The 19476-nt window shown below is 41.7% G+C and overlaps 1 protein-coding gene across 4 annotated transcripts in view; it reads left to right on the forward strand.

Annotated features, from left to right (window-relative positions):
- APP (amyloid beta precursor protein) overlaps positions 1 to 19476 on the forward strand; it is a 318149-nt gene that overhangs the window by 268129 nt on the left and 30544 nt on the right. For all 4 annotated transcript variants that reach the window (XM_069760868.1, XM_069760867.1, XM_069760870.1 and 1 more), the window contains 3 exons: positions 3812 to 3886; positions 9606 to 9764; positions 13641 to 13769. In XM_069760868.1, coding sequence (XP_069616969.1) covers positions 3812 to 3886; positions 9606 to 9764; positions 13641 to 13769 — 363 coding nt within the window. The remainder of the gene's footprint in view (positions 1 to 3811; positions 3887 to 9605; positions 9765 to 13640; positions 13770 to 19476) is intronic.

Consider the following 19476-nt stretch of genomic DNA (forward strand, 5'->3'; position numbering starts at 1 on the left):
CAATGCTTTACTGCAGAAATCATTGAGCCACTCCCATGCTTCAGTGTGGAAATTACTAAGTCACTGCCATAGTTCACTGTAGAAATTAAGTCACTGCCATGCTTCACTGTAGATATCACAGAGCCATCGCCTTGCTTCACTGTCGACTCTTGCTTCACTGTAGGAATCACTTACTGTAGGCATCACTAAGCCACCAGCTTGCTTCACTTTAGAAATAGCCGATCCACCGCCTTACTTCAGTGTAGGCATCACCAAGCCACCATCATTCTTCAGTGTAGGCATTAACAAACCACCATTATACTTCATTGTATGCATCACTGAGCCACCGCAATGCTTCACTGTTGGCATCACCGAACCACCGTTATGTTTCATTATAGGCATCACCAAGCACCATTCATGCTTCACTGTAGGTATCACCAAGCGCCCGTCATACTTCACTCTTGGTATTACCGAGTGCCCATCGTGCTTCACTGCAGGTATCACCAAGCCACCTCCATACTTCACTGTAAGCAGGTTGTTCTTTTCAGTGGATTCTTTATTCTACCATTTCTCCAAACATACCGCTGATCCTTAGGCTCAAAAGCCGCAGTTTTGTTTAATTTCTCAATCAGTCAGAATCCCGAAACTTCTGTGGCTCATGTGTGTTGTTTTGTGCATATTGGAGCCAACTTCTTTTTTTTTTTTGCTCTTGGGTCAGTAGAGTTGCATGTCTTGCAGTTGGGACATAGGAAGACCTTCAGCGCTTAGTACAGTTATATGAAAAAGTTTGGGCACCCCTATTAATCTTAAGCTTAATGTTTTATTAAAATAGTTTTTTTTGCAACAGCTATTTCAGTTTCATATATCTAATAACTGTTGGACACAGTAAAGTTTCTGCCTTGAAATGAGGTTTATTGTACTAACAGAAAATGTGCAATCTGTATTCAAACAAAATTTGACAGGTGCATAAGTATGGGCACCCTTATCATTTTCTTGTTTTAAATACTCCTACTTACTTTTTACTGACTTACTAAAGCACTTTTTTTGGTTTTCTAACCTCATTGAGCTTTGAACTTCATAGCCAGGTGTATGCAATCATGAGAAAAGCTACTTAAAGTGGCCACTTGCAAGTTGTTCTCCTGTTTGAATCTCCTCTGAAGAGTGGCATCGTGGGCTCCTCAAAACAACTGTCTAATGATCTGAAAACAAAGATTATTCAGCATAGTTGTTCAGGGGAAGGATACAAAAAGCTGTCTCAGAGATTTAACCTGTCAATTTCCACTGTGAGGAATATAGTAAGGAAATGGAAGAACACAGGTACAGTTCTTGTTAAGGCCAGAAGTGGCAGGCCAAGAAAACCATCAGAAAGGCAGAGAAGAATGGTGAGATCAGTCAAGGACAAACCTCAGACCACCTCCAGAGAGCTGCAGCATCAACTTGCTGCAGATGGAGTCACTGTGCATCGGTCAACTATACAACGCACTTTGCACAAGGAGAAGCTGTATGGGAGAGTGATGCGAAAGAAGCCATTTCTGCAAGCACGCCACAAACAGAGTCGGCTGAGGTATGCAAAAGCACATTTGGAGAAGCCAATTTCTTTTTGGAAGAAGGTCCTGTGGACTGATGAAACCAAGATTGAGTTGTTTGGTCATACAAAAAGGCGTTATGCATGGCGGCCAAAAAACACAGCATTCCAAGAAAAACACTTGCTACCCACAGTAAAACTTGGTGGAGGTTCCATCATGCTTTGGGGCTGTGTGGCCAATGCCGGCACCCGGAATCTTGTTAAAGTTGAGGGACGCATGGATTCCTCTCAGTATCAGCAGATTCTTGACAATAATGTTCATGAATCAGTGACAAAGTTGAAGTTACGCAGGGGATGGATCTTTCAGCAAGACAATGATCCAAAACACCGCTCCAAATCTACTCAGGCATTCATGTAGAGGAAAAATTACACTGTTCTGGAATGGCCATCCCAGTCCCCAGACCTGAATATCATTGAACATCTGTGGGATCATTTGAAGACGGCTGTCCATGCTCGGCGACCATCAAACTTCACTGAACTGGAATTGTTTTGTAAAGAGGAATGGTCAAAAATACCTTCATCTAGGATCCAGGAACTCATTAAAAGCTACAGGAAGCGACTAGAGGCTGTTGTTTTTACAAAAGGAGGATCTACTAAATATTAATGTCACTTTTCTGGTGGGGTGCCCTTACTTATGCACCTGTCAAATTTTGTTTGAATGCAGATTGCACATTTTCTGTTAGTACAATAAACCTCATTTCAAGGCAGAAACATTACTGTGTCCAACAGTTATTAGATATATGAAACTGAAATAGCTGTTGCAAAAAAAACAATTTTTATAAAACATTAAGCTTAAGATTAATAGGGGTGCCCAAACTTTTTCATATAACTGTATATATCTTACTATACCAAATTTAACCTTGGTGCCTGCTGCCCTCAAATTTTGTGATGTAATACTGCAGGCATTACAGTTTGCACTGGTATAATGTGCATTTAAATCTAAATAGTTTCTTTAAAAAACACACCTCCTCTTCCATTCTCTCAAGGAAGGTGCAGTACCTTTCTACTGGCAGAATGGACAGTATGGTCCTCACCTCTCCCCTGCTTTGTATTCTTCCCGCATATCCACATTATTGCAGAATATGGCGGTGGAAACTGCAAATAAATATTTTGCCCTATTTATAAATCATTCGCTCTAATAAATAACTACGGGGTAAATAACACTGTCTCAGGAACACCGCGTCCCACTTCATAAATAATGGAGACGCGGGGAAAATGAAGCTGTGTAATGTGTAGGATTAGCTTTATGAATCTGCAGTGCATGGTCTGCAGGCTGGGTTTTATGTCATGTACAGATTTTGAAGCTAACGTCTATAATTTAAGGTTGGGAGCGTAGTTTGCTTGTTCTCCATTACAGACAGATCCGTGGGCAAGGACATCTTCTGAGTCACCTTCTTCATAAATGTTTCTGTAGTATTTCAGTACTTGAAGTGAAGAACTAGAGAAAAAAATCGTAGGTAGTGCCTTCAAAATGTGTCTGCCGAGGCGATCCGTTTGATTGTCCAAAGTTCAGCCCAGGCTACTGCTGGGGAAATACAGTATTGCATGTTGTCATCATTTACATAAATGGCTGTCCGCTTAATATCAGTGTGCCAGAACAGGAGCCTCTCGTATAACATAGTTCTCTGTTTTGGCAAATGTGGGTAGGAGGGTTCCTGATGTGGAGGGTAGCCCCTCTGTGATGTTCAAAAGTCCTCATGTGCCCTTCATGAGACAAACCCCTTTAAAGGGAATTTGTCACCAGGTTTTTGCACCTCATCTGAGAGCAATACTATATAGAGACAAAAACCCGGGTTTCAGTGGTGTGTCACTTAGTGGGCTGCTTTCTGTAGTTTTGATAAAATCACTGATTTTGTAATCATGAGATTATCACTAGAGGACTAGTAAACCTGCTGCCAGGAAGTCCTCCATATTTATGAGCTCTGTATAACCCCGCCCCCACTGCTGATTGGCAGCTTTCTGTGTACATGAGCAGAAAGCTGCCAATCAGTTGTGTGGGGGCGGGGTTATACAGAGCTCAGCATTCAGAGAACTGATAGATCTGCTGCAGATTAAACAGTGACTGTATCAAAATAGTGATACTTCGCTGGAATCAGGGTCCCTGCCCCTGCATCATGCTGCTCACAGACAGGATAGCTAAAACCTGGTGACAGGTTCCCTTTAAGTCTTGATATGCAATCCTTCTGTACTTTCTTTAATTGCCTTTCCAATGTGGTGTTTAATTCAAAGTTGTTTTTCTTTGTGCAGGTCATGAAAGAATGGGAAGAAGCTGAGCGTCAAGCCAAGAATCTTCCAAAAGCAGACAAGAAGGCTGTGATAGAGGTAATAAGAGATCTTGGACTTTAGGTTAATAGATTAATAACTAGTGATGAGCGAATATACTCGTTGCTCGGGTTTTCTTGAGCACAATCGGGTGACCTCCGAGTATTTGTTGGTGTTCGGAGATTTAGTTTTCATCACCTCAGCTGAATGATTTACAGCTATTAGCCAGCTTGATTACATGTGGGGATTCCCTAGCAACCAGACAACCCCCCACATGTACTCAGCCTGGCTAGTAGCTGTAAATCATTCAGCTGAGGTGATGAAAACTAAATCTCCGAACACTAACAAATACTCGGAGATCACCCAAGCGTGCTCGGGAAAACCCGAGCAACGAGTATATTCGCTCATCACTAGTTAATAACCATCCGGTACGAGGACTGTTGCCTTTGAATTAGGGCATCTACAAGATGTGTCCATAGAGCTGACCTAAAAGCATTAGTGTTATTTATGAGGCTGAAATCCAGTGTTGGCTGTGTGATTATGTAGCGTGACCTCAACCGAGCCGTCGGCCATTGGAGGGTCCAGACTGGACAAGTCTGCATGGCGTCACTTCAACACTCAAGGGCTTTTTTAACTGAGGTGAATTCCTTTCATTCAGTATTCGTGAGACCTGACAGGTTTTGTACTATCACATATTCTGGATTGTTGCTTAGTCAGAGGATAGCTATAAATCTTTGTGCAGTCACATGGCCGTATAAATCGAATATAGATTGGAATGCAAAGCTGGGACTGTCTGGGGCTGAAATTTTTAAAAGGGTTATTCCTATGTCACACATTTGTGACCCATAATAAATGCAGGTCCCACCAATGGGACTCGCCTCTAGCTTAAGAATAGATCGGAGAGGTGGTTGGCGTTAGGGCCCTATTTCAAAGATAGATGCATGTCCCATTGGTGGCCCTTCCATTCCCAATATATTTACTGCATATCCCGTGGACATGCCATAAATGTATAATACCCTTTTAAGGCTTCAGAGAAGGAACATTCTGGTGAGTCTTTTTTTTAATGGGGTTCTGAGACCATCTCATTTATGTCAGGACTTTGCGGTTTGCTCCCTTAAGGGGCACTATGTTTTTTTTCTTTTTAAAATTGCCCCCCAAAAACATTAAATACAGGTCCTTCTCAAAAAATTAGCATATAGTGTTAAATTTCATTATTTACCATAATGTAATGATTACAATTAAACTTTCATATATTATAGATTCATTATCCACCAACTGAAATTTGTCAGGTCTTTTATTGTTTTAATACTGATGATTTTGGCATACAACTCCTGATAACCCAAAAAACCTGTGTCAATAAATTAGCATATTTCACCCATCCAATCAAATAAAAGTGTTTTTTAATAACAAACAAAAAAACCAACAAATAATAATGTTCAGTTATGCACTCAATACTTGGTCGGGAATCCTTTGGCAGAAATGACTGCTTCAATGCGGCGTGGCATGGAGGCAATCAGCCTGTGACACTGCTGAGATGTTATGGAGGCCCAGGATGCTTCAATAGCGGCCTTAAGCTCATCCAGAGTGTTGGGTCTTGCGTCTCTCAACTTTCTCTTCACAATATCCCACAGATTCTCTATGGGGTTCAGGTCAGGAGAGTTGGCAGGCCAATTGAGCACAGTAATACCATGGTCAGTAAACCATTTACCAGTGGTTTTGGCACTGTGAGCAGGTGCCAGGTCGTGCTGAAAAATGAAATCTTCATCTCCATAAAGCATTTCAGCCGATGGAAGCATGAAGTGCTCCAAAATCTCCTGATAGCTAGCTGCATTGACCCTGCCCTTGATGAAACACAGTGGACCAACACCAGCAGCTGACATGGCACCCCACACCATCACTGACTGTGGGTACTTGACACTGGACTTCAGGCATTTTGGCATTTCCTTCTCCCCAGTCTTCCTCCAGACTCTGGCACCTTGATTTCCGAATGACATGCAAAATTTGCTTTCATCAGAAAAAAGTACTTGGGACCACTTAGCAACAGTCCAGTGTTGCTTCTCTGTAGCCCAGGTCAGGCGCCTCTGCCGCTGTTTATGGTTCAAAAGTGGCTTTACCTGGGGAATGCGGCACCTGTAGCCCATTTCCTGCACACGCCTGTGCACGGTGGCTCTGGATGTTTCCACACCAGACTCAGTCCACTGCTTCCTCAGGTTCCCCAAGGTCTGGAATCGGTCCTTCTCCACAATCTTCCTCAGGGTCCGGTCTCCTCTTCTCGTTGTACAGCGTTTTCTGCCACATTGTTTCCTTCCAACAGACTTACCATTGAGGTGCCTTGATACAGCACTCTGGGGACAGCCTATTTGTTGAGAAATTTCTTTCTGGGTCTTACCCTCTTGCTTGAGGGTGTCAATGATGGCCTTCTTGACATCTGTCAGGTCGCTAGTCTTACCCATGATGGGGGTTTTGAGTAATGAACCAGGCAGGGAGTTTATAAAAGCCTCAGGTATCTTTTGCATGTGTTTAGAGTTAATTAGTTGATTCAGAAGATTAGGGTAATAGGTCGTTTAGAGAACCTTTTCTTGATATGCTAATTTATTGAGACAGGTTTTTTGGGTTATCAGGAGTTGTATGCCAAAATCATCAGTATTAAAACAATAAAAGACCTGACAAATTTCAGTTGGTGGATAATGAATCTATAATATATGAAAGTTTAATTGTAATCATTACATTATGGTAAATAATGAAATTTAACACTATATGCTAATTTTTTGAGAAGGACCTGTATATTATCCTTGTTTGACCACTAGGTATTCCTGCCAAATCTCCCACACACGTATGCTTGTTTCAGCTGAGCATGCCTATGTTCACAATTGGATTGTCAGAAGTCCCTGGCTCTAGCTTATGTCCTTTAAAAACCAATGAGTGTGATCATGCCTAATCCTTCTCTCCCCCAAGATTTGCATTGGGGAGAACCATAATAGATGTTTGACCTGTTCCATAAAATTCGTCGTTTGCGTTTTGGCCATCTTGAGTACAGATTTCTGTCTTTATGACCAAAAATGGCTTAATGCCCCATAAGAACTTCTATTTTACTATTGATGTATGGAATTGTAGCATTAATCTGAGTGGTTGCCATTGTACTAACATATTGTTAATTAAAGAAGCATCTTCACAGATGGTTAACCATCGACAGATCTGACATATAGTCCATATGGACCACTAACAAACCATGTCCTACAATAGACCTGCTGGCCACTTGTACTTTTCCTCATCCGTCATAGCAATGGACAGGAGTCATTAGCTGGAAACACTCGTGATGAACGCCACACACACTGATGGACCTCTTGGGACTGACCTCATTAATTTCTGCATTTACGTAATTGCAGCCCAGTCCTATGAAGATTGCAGATATGCTGAAATAAGCATAAAATCCACATCAGTAAAATATATTCCAATGCCAATCACAAAAGAAATCAATTTCTACCATGCAGAAATGTATCGAAGGGTCAAAGGAGACTAGTCAAATGCGAAAAAAAGAAATGTAGCGTGCACGATACCACCGATCAACATCACAAGTGATTTTTAGCAGGCATACATTTACACGCGCTAAATACCGCGACCTGAAGAAGAGCTTAGCCGTATTCCTGATTTTGCCTGTTTAGCAGGTGTTTGAATTGCTTGCGAATCGGTGGGGGCCCGAGTCTTGAGACCCCCATTGATCGCACAATAGACCCCTGAGAAGTGCGCAGATCAGCAGGCAGGAGCACGCAGCTCCTTTCTGAGCAGGGTACTGATTCAATAGAAAGTAATATCCGCAAGCTGTGCGCTCCTGTCTACTGAGCTGCACACTACTCGCCAGTCTATCGCTTGATCGGTGAGGATTTCCAGACCTGCGCCCCAACAGTGTCCAGGCAATTCAAGTGCTGCTAAATATGGAAAATCAGGAAGAAAGTTTAGTTATTCTTTAACATAAGGTTCCAGTTGCCATGTAGAAGGTTACTTGGTCTGTAGGTAAAGTATATGTCACACAGTCACTCGGTTGTATAGTATATTTCCCCAGAAGTCTATTTTTTTTTTCTTCTTCTTCCATTCTACATGAGCCCTAGTGTTGGTGGAAATATCTTCTGTATAGTTTTACAGTTAATGCCGATTTCAGCTTTACTGTGTAGACTGGTAACGAGTCATCAAAGTCATCTCATGATCATTAGAAGTTGAACTAAAACTGAAAACCGCGTCGGGTACAGAGGTTTAAGATGTATGCGATTTATGCAAATGTATCTTTGTGCCTGCAGATGGACTTAGCATTGCAAGGAAATTAACTTTGTTCCTATGACCTGTGGTCCCAGGCCAGCTATCCACAGGACCCTCCTAATACAGGCCTTGATTGATTGATTTACTGTTCTGTCAGGCAGTGAAATCTTGTCATGTGCCATTTGTACCTGTCCCAAATCGCGCTAAGTACTGTCCCCGCCGTAGATGACAGCCATATCGGTGTACTACAAAATTCAGTGAGATCGTTGCTCACGATAAGAGGAGGTATCATATATTCCCTGGGCATAGAAACACTCATGCTCAAGATGTTAGTACTCTAGGAGGCAAAAATCTAACAGACTTCCCTTAATGATAGATGATCAATATTCTGTTTACTTGCTGGAGGCCTAGGTAAAAGTGTAGTAACAATACAGACTATGTACACGGAGAAGACCCTGTATCTACGATGCTGACTGCTACACACAAGCCGATCATCGATTGTTTACTGGTTTGTCTATACAGACCAACTGTACTTCCATGCAGACAGATCGATCGATTAGTCCGATCATTCTGTTCTCTTAGAATATCATTGGTTTTGGAAGCACAAGTCATATTTACACAGAACGCTGCACTGCTGAGAATGATAGTTTTTAAGCGTGCCTAAAAATAATCTCCCACAACTAACAATAGGTTTGCTCTTTTGTCTAAACAGTTTGATAATCATGAACGAGCGTTCCTAGCAGTGCTCATTTTCTGATTATTGGTCAATGTATATGGCGCTAACTCCTCATTTAGACTATTAACTTATCGACGTTTTATTACCATAAAATGGACACACTATCTACACAGACACGGCAGAGAGGAGGTATCTGCCTACAGGAAAGCCTTTCCCAAGGACATTTTTTTAAATAAAAAATAAATAAATCCTCTTCCCTCTGTACCAGTCTCATTGTTAGTTTGTCTACTGTAAGTGATATTTGTATTTTGTATGTAACCCCTTCTCATGTACAGCACCATGGAATCAATGGTGCTATATAAATAAATAATAATAAAATAGCAGCAGCATTAAAAAAGCTAAATAATAAAATACTGTCTCATATTGGAACTTATTTTAAATACATGAGACATCCCCATGAAGTTGTCTGGTGATGATTTCCAAAACAAAACTTAGACCATGCTCATTAACTTTCCCAGAATGTCCGGGATGCTCTCGGAAAAAGTGAGAATTCCAGGAAGACATGGCAAGTCTCCTGGTTGCTGCACAAGCCTCCCGTAAGACAATTCTTCCCCGATGTTTCCTTTACTATTATTGTGGAATCCTACATCATCGATTTATGTTTAGTTCATCTTTATGCAAATAAATGTTAACTACAAGCCGCAATCCCCTACCACCTCAAGCAGATTTTGTGAAAGTTGTCAGGCATGACCTAAAGGGAATGGCAGACGTGAGGTCTGGTACATTTTGTTGGTGCATATCCTTTGGCTCCATTCATCTGTTAATTCATGCTCTGTTTTCTGTGCTTTACAGCGTTTCCAGGAGAAGGTGGAATCGCTGGAACAAGAGGCTGCCAACGAGAGGCAGAAGCTGGTTGAGACTCACATGGTTCGAGTGGAGGCCATACTGAATGATCGTCGACGCGTAGCCTTGGAAAATTATATCACTGCTCTACAATCTGACCCACCAAGGGTAAGAGATGAACAGTTTCATATGTGTAATGCAAATAAGTTGCACTTGTAGCTGTTGTTGGATTAGTTTTACAGTAGTGTATAGAGAATTTATGGAGGTTCCAAATTTTCACTTTTGCATAGAAAACTTACTGAGATACTCAATGTTCTTCAGCAAAGTAACACCAACTCAAAATATTACATGAGATGTCCTATATGGTCATGATCAGAAGAAAGCCAGACTGTGCAAGTAGCCACTAATGACATGGAGTGCACCCACTGGCGATACACAATAGTCATCCCTTAATTTTTCCATTACCACTGGTACTAGACTCGTGGTCTTCTCCAGCCTCTGAAGAACGTTAGATGTTGTAGTATTCAACTATGTCAATCAGTAAGAACTTGATTTGGGCGATGACTTATTTTTCCAACCTTTGTGATTTCATAATGGGATAGATGGAAGGTGTCAAAAAGGACATTATGATGGTTGCAGGGTCCTTTTGTAAGTATGGGTTTCTCCTTGTTATCTCAAGAAAGAAAGGCCCTCACCATAGAGGTCCTCCACCCACTGGAAAGAAAAAATAGATTAATGTTTTATCTCTTAACTTCATTCCTTCGCTCAGTTTCAGATTATTTTCAAATAAGTTTCTCCCATTTAAATATCTTAACTTGTGCGTCATTAATTTACGTCATACTTGTCCACAAGCTGCGTTTTTTTTTTTTTTTTTTTACTTTTCAAGGGTAAAAAATGCTGCACTTTATAGTACCATTAAAGTGAATGAGATTTCTGAAATCTTGCACACTTCTGATTATTTTTTTTTTGTGGATTTGAACCTTCAAGGAGTTTTTTTTCAAATCTGCGTCATGTCAATTCTTTCAGCGTTTCACATGAATGGAGAGAAAACACAAGTAAAAACATGTAAGAAAGGCACACATTTTATTCAGCTTTTTTTCTGCCAAAACTCCGGTGCAGAAAAATCTGCTGCAAATCCGCGATGTGCGCACATAACCTTAGAGACCAATGTGTAGAAAGCCAAGATATGTGAACTTCAAGTGCGCTTTTGATTCACAAACGGATACAAGGGTAAAAATATTTTGAGGTGGTTAATTGTCAACGCGTTTCAGAATCAAAATCTGACTCCTTCCTTAGGACAACCACTTGATTTGTTTCAACGTTAAATACCAGATATTCCTTGAAAGGAGTGAGTGACCTACTAATCCTGGACTACACAATTGATATTGGGCACTGAGATGCTATGAAAGCATCCTTGAGTAGAACCCATTTATAGAATATACGACACCAACAACTGCAGTACAATTTCGGACATTGGTCTACTTTCTGTTGCCCTTAGAAGCACCAGACCCCATCTTAAGTTAAGTTTCCTTATTGGTAGACCTACTTTTTTGAGCCTCTAGCTTGGCTGGATGATTTCTATATTGATTTTTTGCTTATGGAATATTAATAAAGTAATTACCATGGTAACCTCAAGGGATGCGATATGGGATACAGATGTAGCAGTTCCGACAAGTCCTAGAGCCTGAGGAAGCCCAAAGTCCCTACCACCACTGAAAGGAAATCTGTCTGCAATTTTTTTCTATTTAATATAAGAGCAACAAAAGAAAGCCTGGTTCCAGGGATGTGTCACTTGTTCAACAGCTTGCTGCGGTATCATTTAATATTGTATTGGCAGATTATCACTGCAGGACTAGGTGTCACGTGCTAGGCAGTCAGGCTAATCTGTGTAACCCCGCCCACCCTACTGATTGGCAGCTTGCTCACAATGTACAAAGAAAACAGCCAATCAGCAGTGGGGGCGCGGTTATATGCAGCTCAGCATTCTGAGCACTGCAAGATCTGCAGCAGAGAAAACAGGGATTCTATCAAGACTACACTGAGCAGTCTAGTAAGTGATGCATCGCTGGAATTGGGCTCTCTGCTCCTACATCATGCTGCTCTCAGAATCCATAGCAAAAACCTGCTGACAGATTACTTGCATATTATACATGGCACATGATAGCGGTGGTGGGGTTTCAGATTTTGTGTTGGGGGCTCGTTCCTCAATGACCAAGTTAGCTGTAGATCCACCTTTTTCTAAACCTTCTGATCTTTCTTTTTATGGTTCTTTGTTTTAACCACAGACGAAACATCCATAACAGTCTGAAGTGTGTACTAGACCCTCCGTCTAATTCGGCTGCGCATATGATTTATATTACTTCGTTCCACCTGGACACACTAACTAAGAATCTGTTCGCATGGCTGATAAAACTCGGAGGAATTACCGAGTGAACTTTGCAAAGAAAACAAATTTATTGAAGAAGATGGGAAGTAAAGTTAAACTGGGTCAGAGATTAGCATAATTAAAAAGTGTAACGATATTTGATGTCACTATATAAATATACCTTAGGCTCCAGATAAAGCGGAATGAAGAGACTTCCTCATCTGATTTCCTGTAGATCTCTTTTTTACCATGGAAATTATTTTATGAAAAAAACAGATTTTTATATTTAAGCTCTTCCTGTATCTCAGCAGCATTTCTGTGCATTTATTTTGAGGTGTGATTGTACACATCAGGTCAAGCTCTGCTGGCACCGCCGGCTTTCTTACAGATATTGGAGAGACTTGGACGTTTTCCATTTAAATACTTCAATCAATACTGGGTAGTGAAGCTAGAAACAACAGTGACACAATCAATAGGATTTCCTCATTCTGACAGACAGCATGATTTATTTGAAAGGTCTCCAGAGATGTCTTGTCAATGTGTCCCAAAGTCAACCTTTCTACAGTGTATACACATATCCTAACAATTATGGATGAAAAACAGACTAGTACATGTAGCATGCACATATACCTAGCCCAAGCCCCACCCATGAATATGCTGGCCACACCTTCTAATCCGCCCATGGATATGCTGGCCACACCTTCTAATCCACCCATGAATATTCTGGCCACACCTTCTAATCCACCCATGGATATGCTGGCCACACCTTCTAATCCGCCCATGGATATGCTGGCCACACCTTCTAATCCACCCATGGATATGCTGGCCACACCTTCTAATCCACCCATGGATATCCTGGCCACACCTTCTAATCCACCCAAGGATATGCTGGCCACACCTACTAATCCGCCCATGGATATGCTGGCCACACCTTCTAATCCACCCATGGATATCCTGGCCACACCTTCTAATCCACCCAAGGATATGCTGGCCACACCTTCTAATCCACCCATGAATATGCTGGCCACACCTTCTAATCCACCCATGCTTAAAATCCTCTTTAAAATACAATCCCAACTAGCGGAGTTTTTTTCTTAAGAGGTGAGTTTAGCTGAAGGCGGGTTGTAGGAAAGTTTCTGAGCCCTTCCCTTATCTAGCCAGGGAGAGCAGCACTTAGCTGACGCTTTTGTCTCTTTCTTGATTTATCGGAAGGAGTCTCGGCACTTGCATTCCCACCGATAAAACTTCTGGCTTCACTACAACACGTCAGAATTTTTTTTTTTTTTTTTTAAAGCCCATTTACTCTTTAAACTCCTTTAACTCGTTTTCTATGTACAAATTTTATATGTGACAAGTATTTATGTGTCAGGGATTGATAAAGACCGTTAGATTGTGCATAAAATCTGGGATTGTTACCTATAGGTATGGCTGATCACCCATCAGAATTGGCTCTATATGACGAGTGATTAGAACATTATCTACTTAATTCCACATTGTTCCCTATTAGTTTATCGTGTTAATTTTTGTAGTATTTTTGTTGTTTTCCCTCTTGGCCTTCCTCGCATGAAATTGGGGACATTACTAATTAACTTAGTATCATTTAGGATTTTTTAACGACTGCTATAAATCTATCTGAGCATTGAATTGTCAGATCTTCAGCGTCTTGTTTTATCTTGCAGCCCCGCCATGTGTTCAATATGCTGAAGAAGTATGTACGTGCCGAGCAGAAGGACAGACAGCACACACTCAAACACTTCGAGCATGTCCGCATGGTAGATCCCAAGAAGGCTGCTCAGATTCGATCTCAGGTAACTTAATTTACAATAAGATCTTGTTGAGAATCTTAAAAAAAATGAGAAGAGTATAAATGGGTGAGAGACGTGACTTGTCCAATTATTGTCATGTATCAAGAGTCCATTGAAGGTCCTAGATACACAACTGTTAGATTTAGATGGGATCAGTGGCGCTACTCTGAGTAAGGATTTCGGGTCTACTACAATAAATGGATTTATCAATGTGAACTTTTGGTAAGAATTAATGAGCAAGGGCATTCATAGAGATACCAACTTTTGGTGTGGATTGCGCCAACCACCTATCTGACCAACCGAAACACGAGGACCTGATGCTTGTTGTCTCCCATCTGCTTTTCATGATGAGTGGGTTGATTCACAACACCTTTGTTTGCAAAAGTTGCCAGTCCTGTGGAGCAGGGGTGTCAAACTGCATTTCTCGAGGGCTGCAAACAGGTCATGTTTTCAGGATTTCCTTGTACTGCACAGGTGATAATTTAATCACCTACACAAATAATGAATTGGTGATTAAATTATCACCTGTGCAGTACAAGGAAATCCTGAAAACATGACCTGTTTGCAGCCCTCGAGGAATGCAGTTTGACACCCCTGCTGTGGAGAACACGTTCCACGCCCAAGTTCTCACCACCCATTGGAATGAAGGAAGAGGCCAACTAGAGTTGGGCGCCCTCTTTCCCGCATCGTCGAAGTAGCAACATCTTTTGCCTGTATGGTACATGAAATTTGGAGAGATTACCAGAAATACTTTAATTACTTAAAGGCCAAGCCTATTTTTGGCTCTACTTTGGTTAAATTGGTTGTCCACTCCTTTTTAATGCTTTAAAACAGGGCTCCCCAACCTGTAGCTCGGGAGCCACATGTGGCTCGCGGTCCCATGAATTGTGGCTCGCGACTGTCTGCCAACTTGTTGCATTAGGTCCAGGTCTAGCAAACTGGTATGAAGAGCACATCTCAAAATGGTGAATTTTGTGAGTAGTCCTGCACAGAAGAGCAGATCTGGATGCACATTTACTGGTCTTTGGGGTTTAGAGATGTTGTAGGTATGGTACGCTGGAGGTTGGTACTACATGTTAGAGGAGGTGCTCAAAAATGGATGTGACAGTGTGTTGGGAGTCCTTGCTGGGAGAATACTGAATGGGGGTATTGTGGGAACCTCTAGATCTCAGTCTACTGCTTTGGAGTGATTTCTGTGGAAAAGCTTTGGTTATCATTATACCTGTACTGGGGGCTTTGGTTGACACTACTTTGAAGGGGGTGGGAGCTGGATGTGGCTCACGACCCTCTCTCAGTGCTGAATGTGGCTCGCGACCCTCTCTCTTAGCTGAATGTGGCTCTCAAGGTCAGAAAGGTTGGGGACCACTGCTTTAAAACAAGCATGGCCTAAAAATTAATGAAGCATACTCGCCTGTCAATCTCTCACCGCTCCTTCATAATCTTGCCTGGTTTCTCCACCAGTCTTCTTGCTTACTCTTCCGGTGGGATCGGTATTTGATCACTGCAGCGAATCACTGATTGACTGAAGCTGTCTGATGTCCACATGCCTAAAATAGGATGTAGAGGGCTGGTACAATGCATGCTTAGGCTGTGTTCACATTGATAAAGTGCATTCTGCTGGATGTATATTCCTGTACTGCAAATTAATGCTATTTACACATATAGGAATGTGTACCCGTAGACTAAAATGGGAAAAAAACTGTTCTTTTGATTACTTTTTGTTGGGTTTTTGTTGTATTGCGTACATGGATGTATTATACATTACATTTTTTTGCAGACGTAGGAGGATGTATGGCACGTTTGCCAAGATTTTTCAGGTATACCAGTGATTCATATGCAATAAGTTTGCAGACGTACAAATGTGAACCTAGCCTTGCAGCGGTTTTGTGCCCTTAATGATTGCTGCATATTGCTAGGATATTGTGTGATTCATATACGCTCCAGTGTGGGGATTTGTCATAGATCAAGAGAATGGATGAAGCCGTCCTCTCATGTATTTCCACAGCCCTGCCCTGCGGTAGGAAACGCGGATACAGCAGTATATATCATTCAGAATCTGCAGGAACGCCAGACTTGTAGGAGAGATGCAAAAATCTGCAGACTAGATATAAAGACGTCTCGTAAAGGGATGAGTCAGACGCTTCTACGCCTCTAGTACAATCAGACTGCAGGTACCGCCGGCTTTATTTCGGCTAGAAAACGTACTTCCAGGCATCGTAGACTTAACTGGTCAGCAGAAGAGTTAACTGGAGGCGAGATGATGTTCCTAGTAGATCATTGTGGCGCTAATGTGTTATTGATCTATGGCTGACAGATTTATGCATCGGAAAACAGATGACTACTGTGGTGCGGAGGAAAGGGAAAAAAAGAAAAAGTTTCTGATGATATATTTGGATATGCAGGCAGTTTGCAGATTGGGTGTACCTGCTGTAGATACCGTGTGTGCTGCTGATCTGTGCATCTTGTGGCCTATTAGCATTCCCATTTCTTCGCGGACCCATTTTTATTAATCCATTAAGCAATAATAGCCGCTAAAGGATGTTCCGAGGAGACCGCGCTTTCAGCCTCCTTGCGGATTGTGCAGAGATGGCAGCAGGGGTGGGGTGTCTTCTGCTATTCCGTTTTTCGTACCAGCTGTGCTACTGAATTTGCTGGCCAAGATCACACCGCTGTACCTAATGTTGCAAGAAAAGCGATTTCTACAGTTCCCCAGACCCCCCACTGTCCAAGCGATGGACCCCTGCTACTGGTAAAAAGTGGGCTCTTTCTTCTCTATTCATGTCTCAGTGGGAGGATGTTCATTTACATTGAGTTTTGTAAAGCCTTCTCTTTGATTCATAGAATTTACCAAAAGGCCGGTTTGCAAATCAAATGCTAAAAAAAATAGTGGCTTTATAGACTCGTTTCTATATTTTTGTGAAAGAATGAGTCTTTTGGCTCTTCCCGTTCCTTTAAGCCAGGACCCTCCTCGTTTCTAGTAGTAGATCTGTAGCCATAACTGTCTTCCTGTTCACACCAAAGTCACAGAGTGTCAAAGAGGATGACGAATTGGGAAAATGTAAGATTTTAATCATTTTGTATCTGGGTGAAACATATTTTAGAAATCTTTGAAATCCTTTTAGGGACAAGAAAAAAATAATGTTAATTTGAAAGGGGATCTGTCACTTCCTATATTCAAATGAACTGGATTAACCCCTATGTAAATCCTACTTGTGGTACAGATTTTACCTATCTTAATAATTTTATTTATATAGCGCCAACATATTCCGCAGCGCTTTACAAATTATAGAGGGGACTTGTACAGACAATAGACCTTACAGCATAACAATAATCACTGTTTAAAACAGATACCAGGAGGAATGGGGTCCCTGCTCGCAAGCTTACACACTATAGGAAAAGGGGAGACACGAGAGGTGGATGGTAACAATTGCTTTCGTTGTTCGGACCGGCCATAGTGTAAGGCTCGGGTGTTCATGTAAAGCTGCATGAACCAGTTAAAGGGAACCTGTCACCACTTTTTTGCTCTCTCAGCTGAAAATATAATTTAATTGATTGTCAGGCATTCCACATCTACATTTGAAACCCCCCGACACCCCATGCATCACCCATAAAAGCCTTTTTAATTTCTCCCACGCTGTATGTTAATCTGTTCAGTTCGGTCCGATGGGCGTTGCCTCTGTTCCCTCACTCCACCCCTCCTCGGCTTGCTGTACGCATTCTTCGCCGTGAATTTCGCAGAGCACGTACAGAATTTGCGTGTGCGCATTGCAATCTGACCATGCACATTATGCTTGCCCAAAGGCGGACAAAGCCAAAAAGCAGTACGGCGCAGTACTGGCACATGCGCCATATTGCTTCTCGGCTTTGCCTGCAATTGGGCAAAGCATACTACTTTTACTGTACAGTGACTGTTAACACCTCTATATACAGTAGATGACACAGGATCCACCATTCACAATAGGTGATGTCACAGCTCACCTCCTCCTCCTGTACAATGACTGATAATACCTCTATATACAGTAGATAACGCAGGATCCACCATTTACAATAGACGATGTCACAGCACACCTCCTCCTCCTGTACAATGACTGATAACACCTCTATATACAGTAGATAACGCAGGATCCACCATTTACAATAGGTGATGTCATAGCTCACCTCCTCCTCCTCCTGTACAATGACTGATAACACCTCTATATACAGGATATAACACAGGATCCACCATTTACAATAGACGATGTCACAGCTCACCTCCTCCTGTACAAAGACTGATAACACCTCTATATACAGTAGATAACGCAGGATCCACCATTTACAATAGGTGATGTCACAGTTCACCTCCTCCTCCTGTACAATGACTGATAATACCTCTATATACAGTAGATAACGCAGGATCCACCATTTACAATAGGTGGTCACAGCTCACCTCCTCCTCCTGTACAATGACTGATAATACCTCTATATACAGTAGATAACAAAGGATCCACCATTCACAATAGGTGATGTCACAGTTCACCTCATCCTCCTGTACAATGACTGATAACACCTCTATATACAGTAGATAACGCAGGATCCACCATTTACAATAGACGATGTCACAGCACACCTCCTCCTCCTGTACAATGACTGATAACACCTCTATATACAGTAGATAACGCAGGATCCACCATTTACAATAGGTGATGTCATAGCTCACCTCCTCCTCCTCCTGTACAATGACTGATAACACCTCTACATACAGTAGATAACGCAGGATCCACCATTTACAATAGACGATGTCACAGCTCACCTCCTCCTGTACAAAGACTGATAACACCTCTATATACAGTAGATAACGCAGGATCCACCATTTACAATAGGTGATATCACAGCTCACCTCCTCCTGTACAATGACTGATAACACCTCTATATACAGTAGATAACACAGGATCCACCATTCACAATAGGTGATATCACAGCTCACCTCCTCCTGTACAATGACTGATAGCACCTCTATATACAGTAGATAACGCAGGATCCACCATTCACAATAGGTGATGTCACAGCTCACCTCCTCCTGTACAATGACTGATAACACCTCTATATACAGTAGATAACACAGGATCCACCATTCACAATAGGTGATATCACAGCTCACCTCCTCCTGTACAATGACTGATAGCACCTCTATATACAGTAGATAACGCAGGATCCACCATTCACAATAGGTGATGTCACAGCTCACCTCCTCCTGTGCAATGACTGATATCACCTCTATATATATGAACACACAGGAACCTACCAAATAAATAAGGTAGGCCACAAGAATGTAAAGTTCAAAATAAAATAAATTTTATTAGTACAAACGTAGTTAAAACCTACATAAATATACTACAACTCAGCTATAAAAGTACCTCCAATCAATGAACAGAACTCTAATGAGCCCCACCTAATGCCTAGAAACAACAATTGCAGGTAAAAGCACTAAATAGTGACTAACCTAATGGCAATGGAATAAATGTAAGAGGGAAACCAACCTATAAGCGTAACGCTATTGCCTTATTTTATATATCACATAGACCAAAGTGGGCTGTGTCTGGCTAACTTATTAGTGCTACTGACAATTCATTAAAAGTACCAATATGCCAGGTGGACAGCTACCATAACGGAACATGATGATAGGCAAATGTAATAGAGCTAATGGAAGGAAACCTCAAAACATAATTACCAC

This window comes from Ranitomeya imitator, chromosome 3 (assembly GCF_032444005.1).
Source record: "Ranitomeya imitator isolate aRanImi1 chromosome 3, aRanImi1.pri, whole genome shotgun sequence".
NCBI classification, from domain to species: domain Eukaryota; kingdom Metazoa; phylum Chordata; class Amphibia; order Anura; family Dendrobatidae; genus Ranitomeya; species Ranitomeya imitator.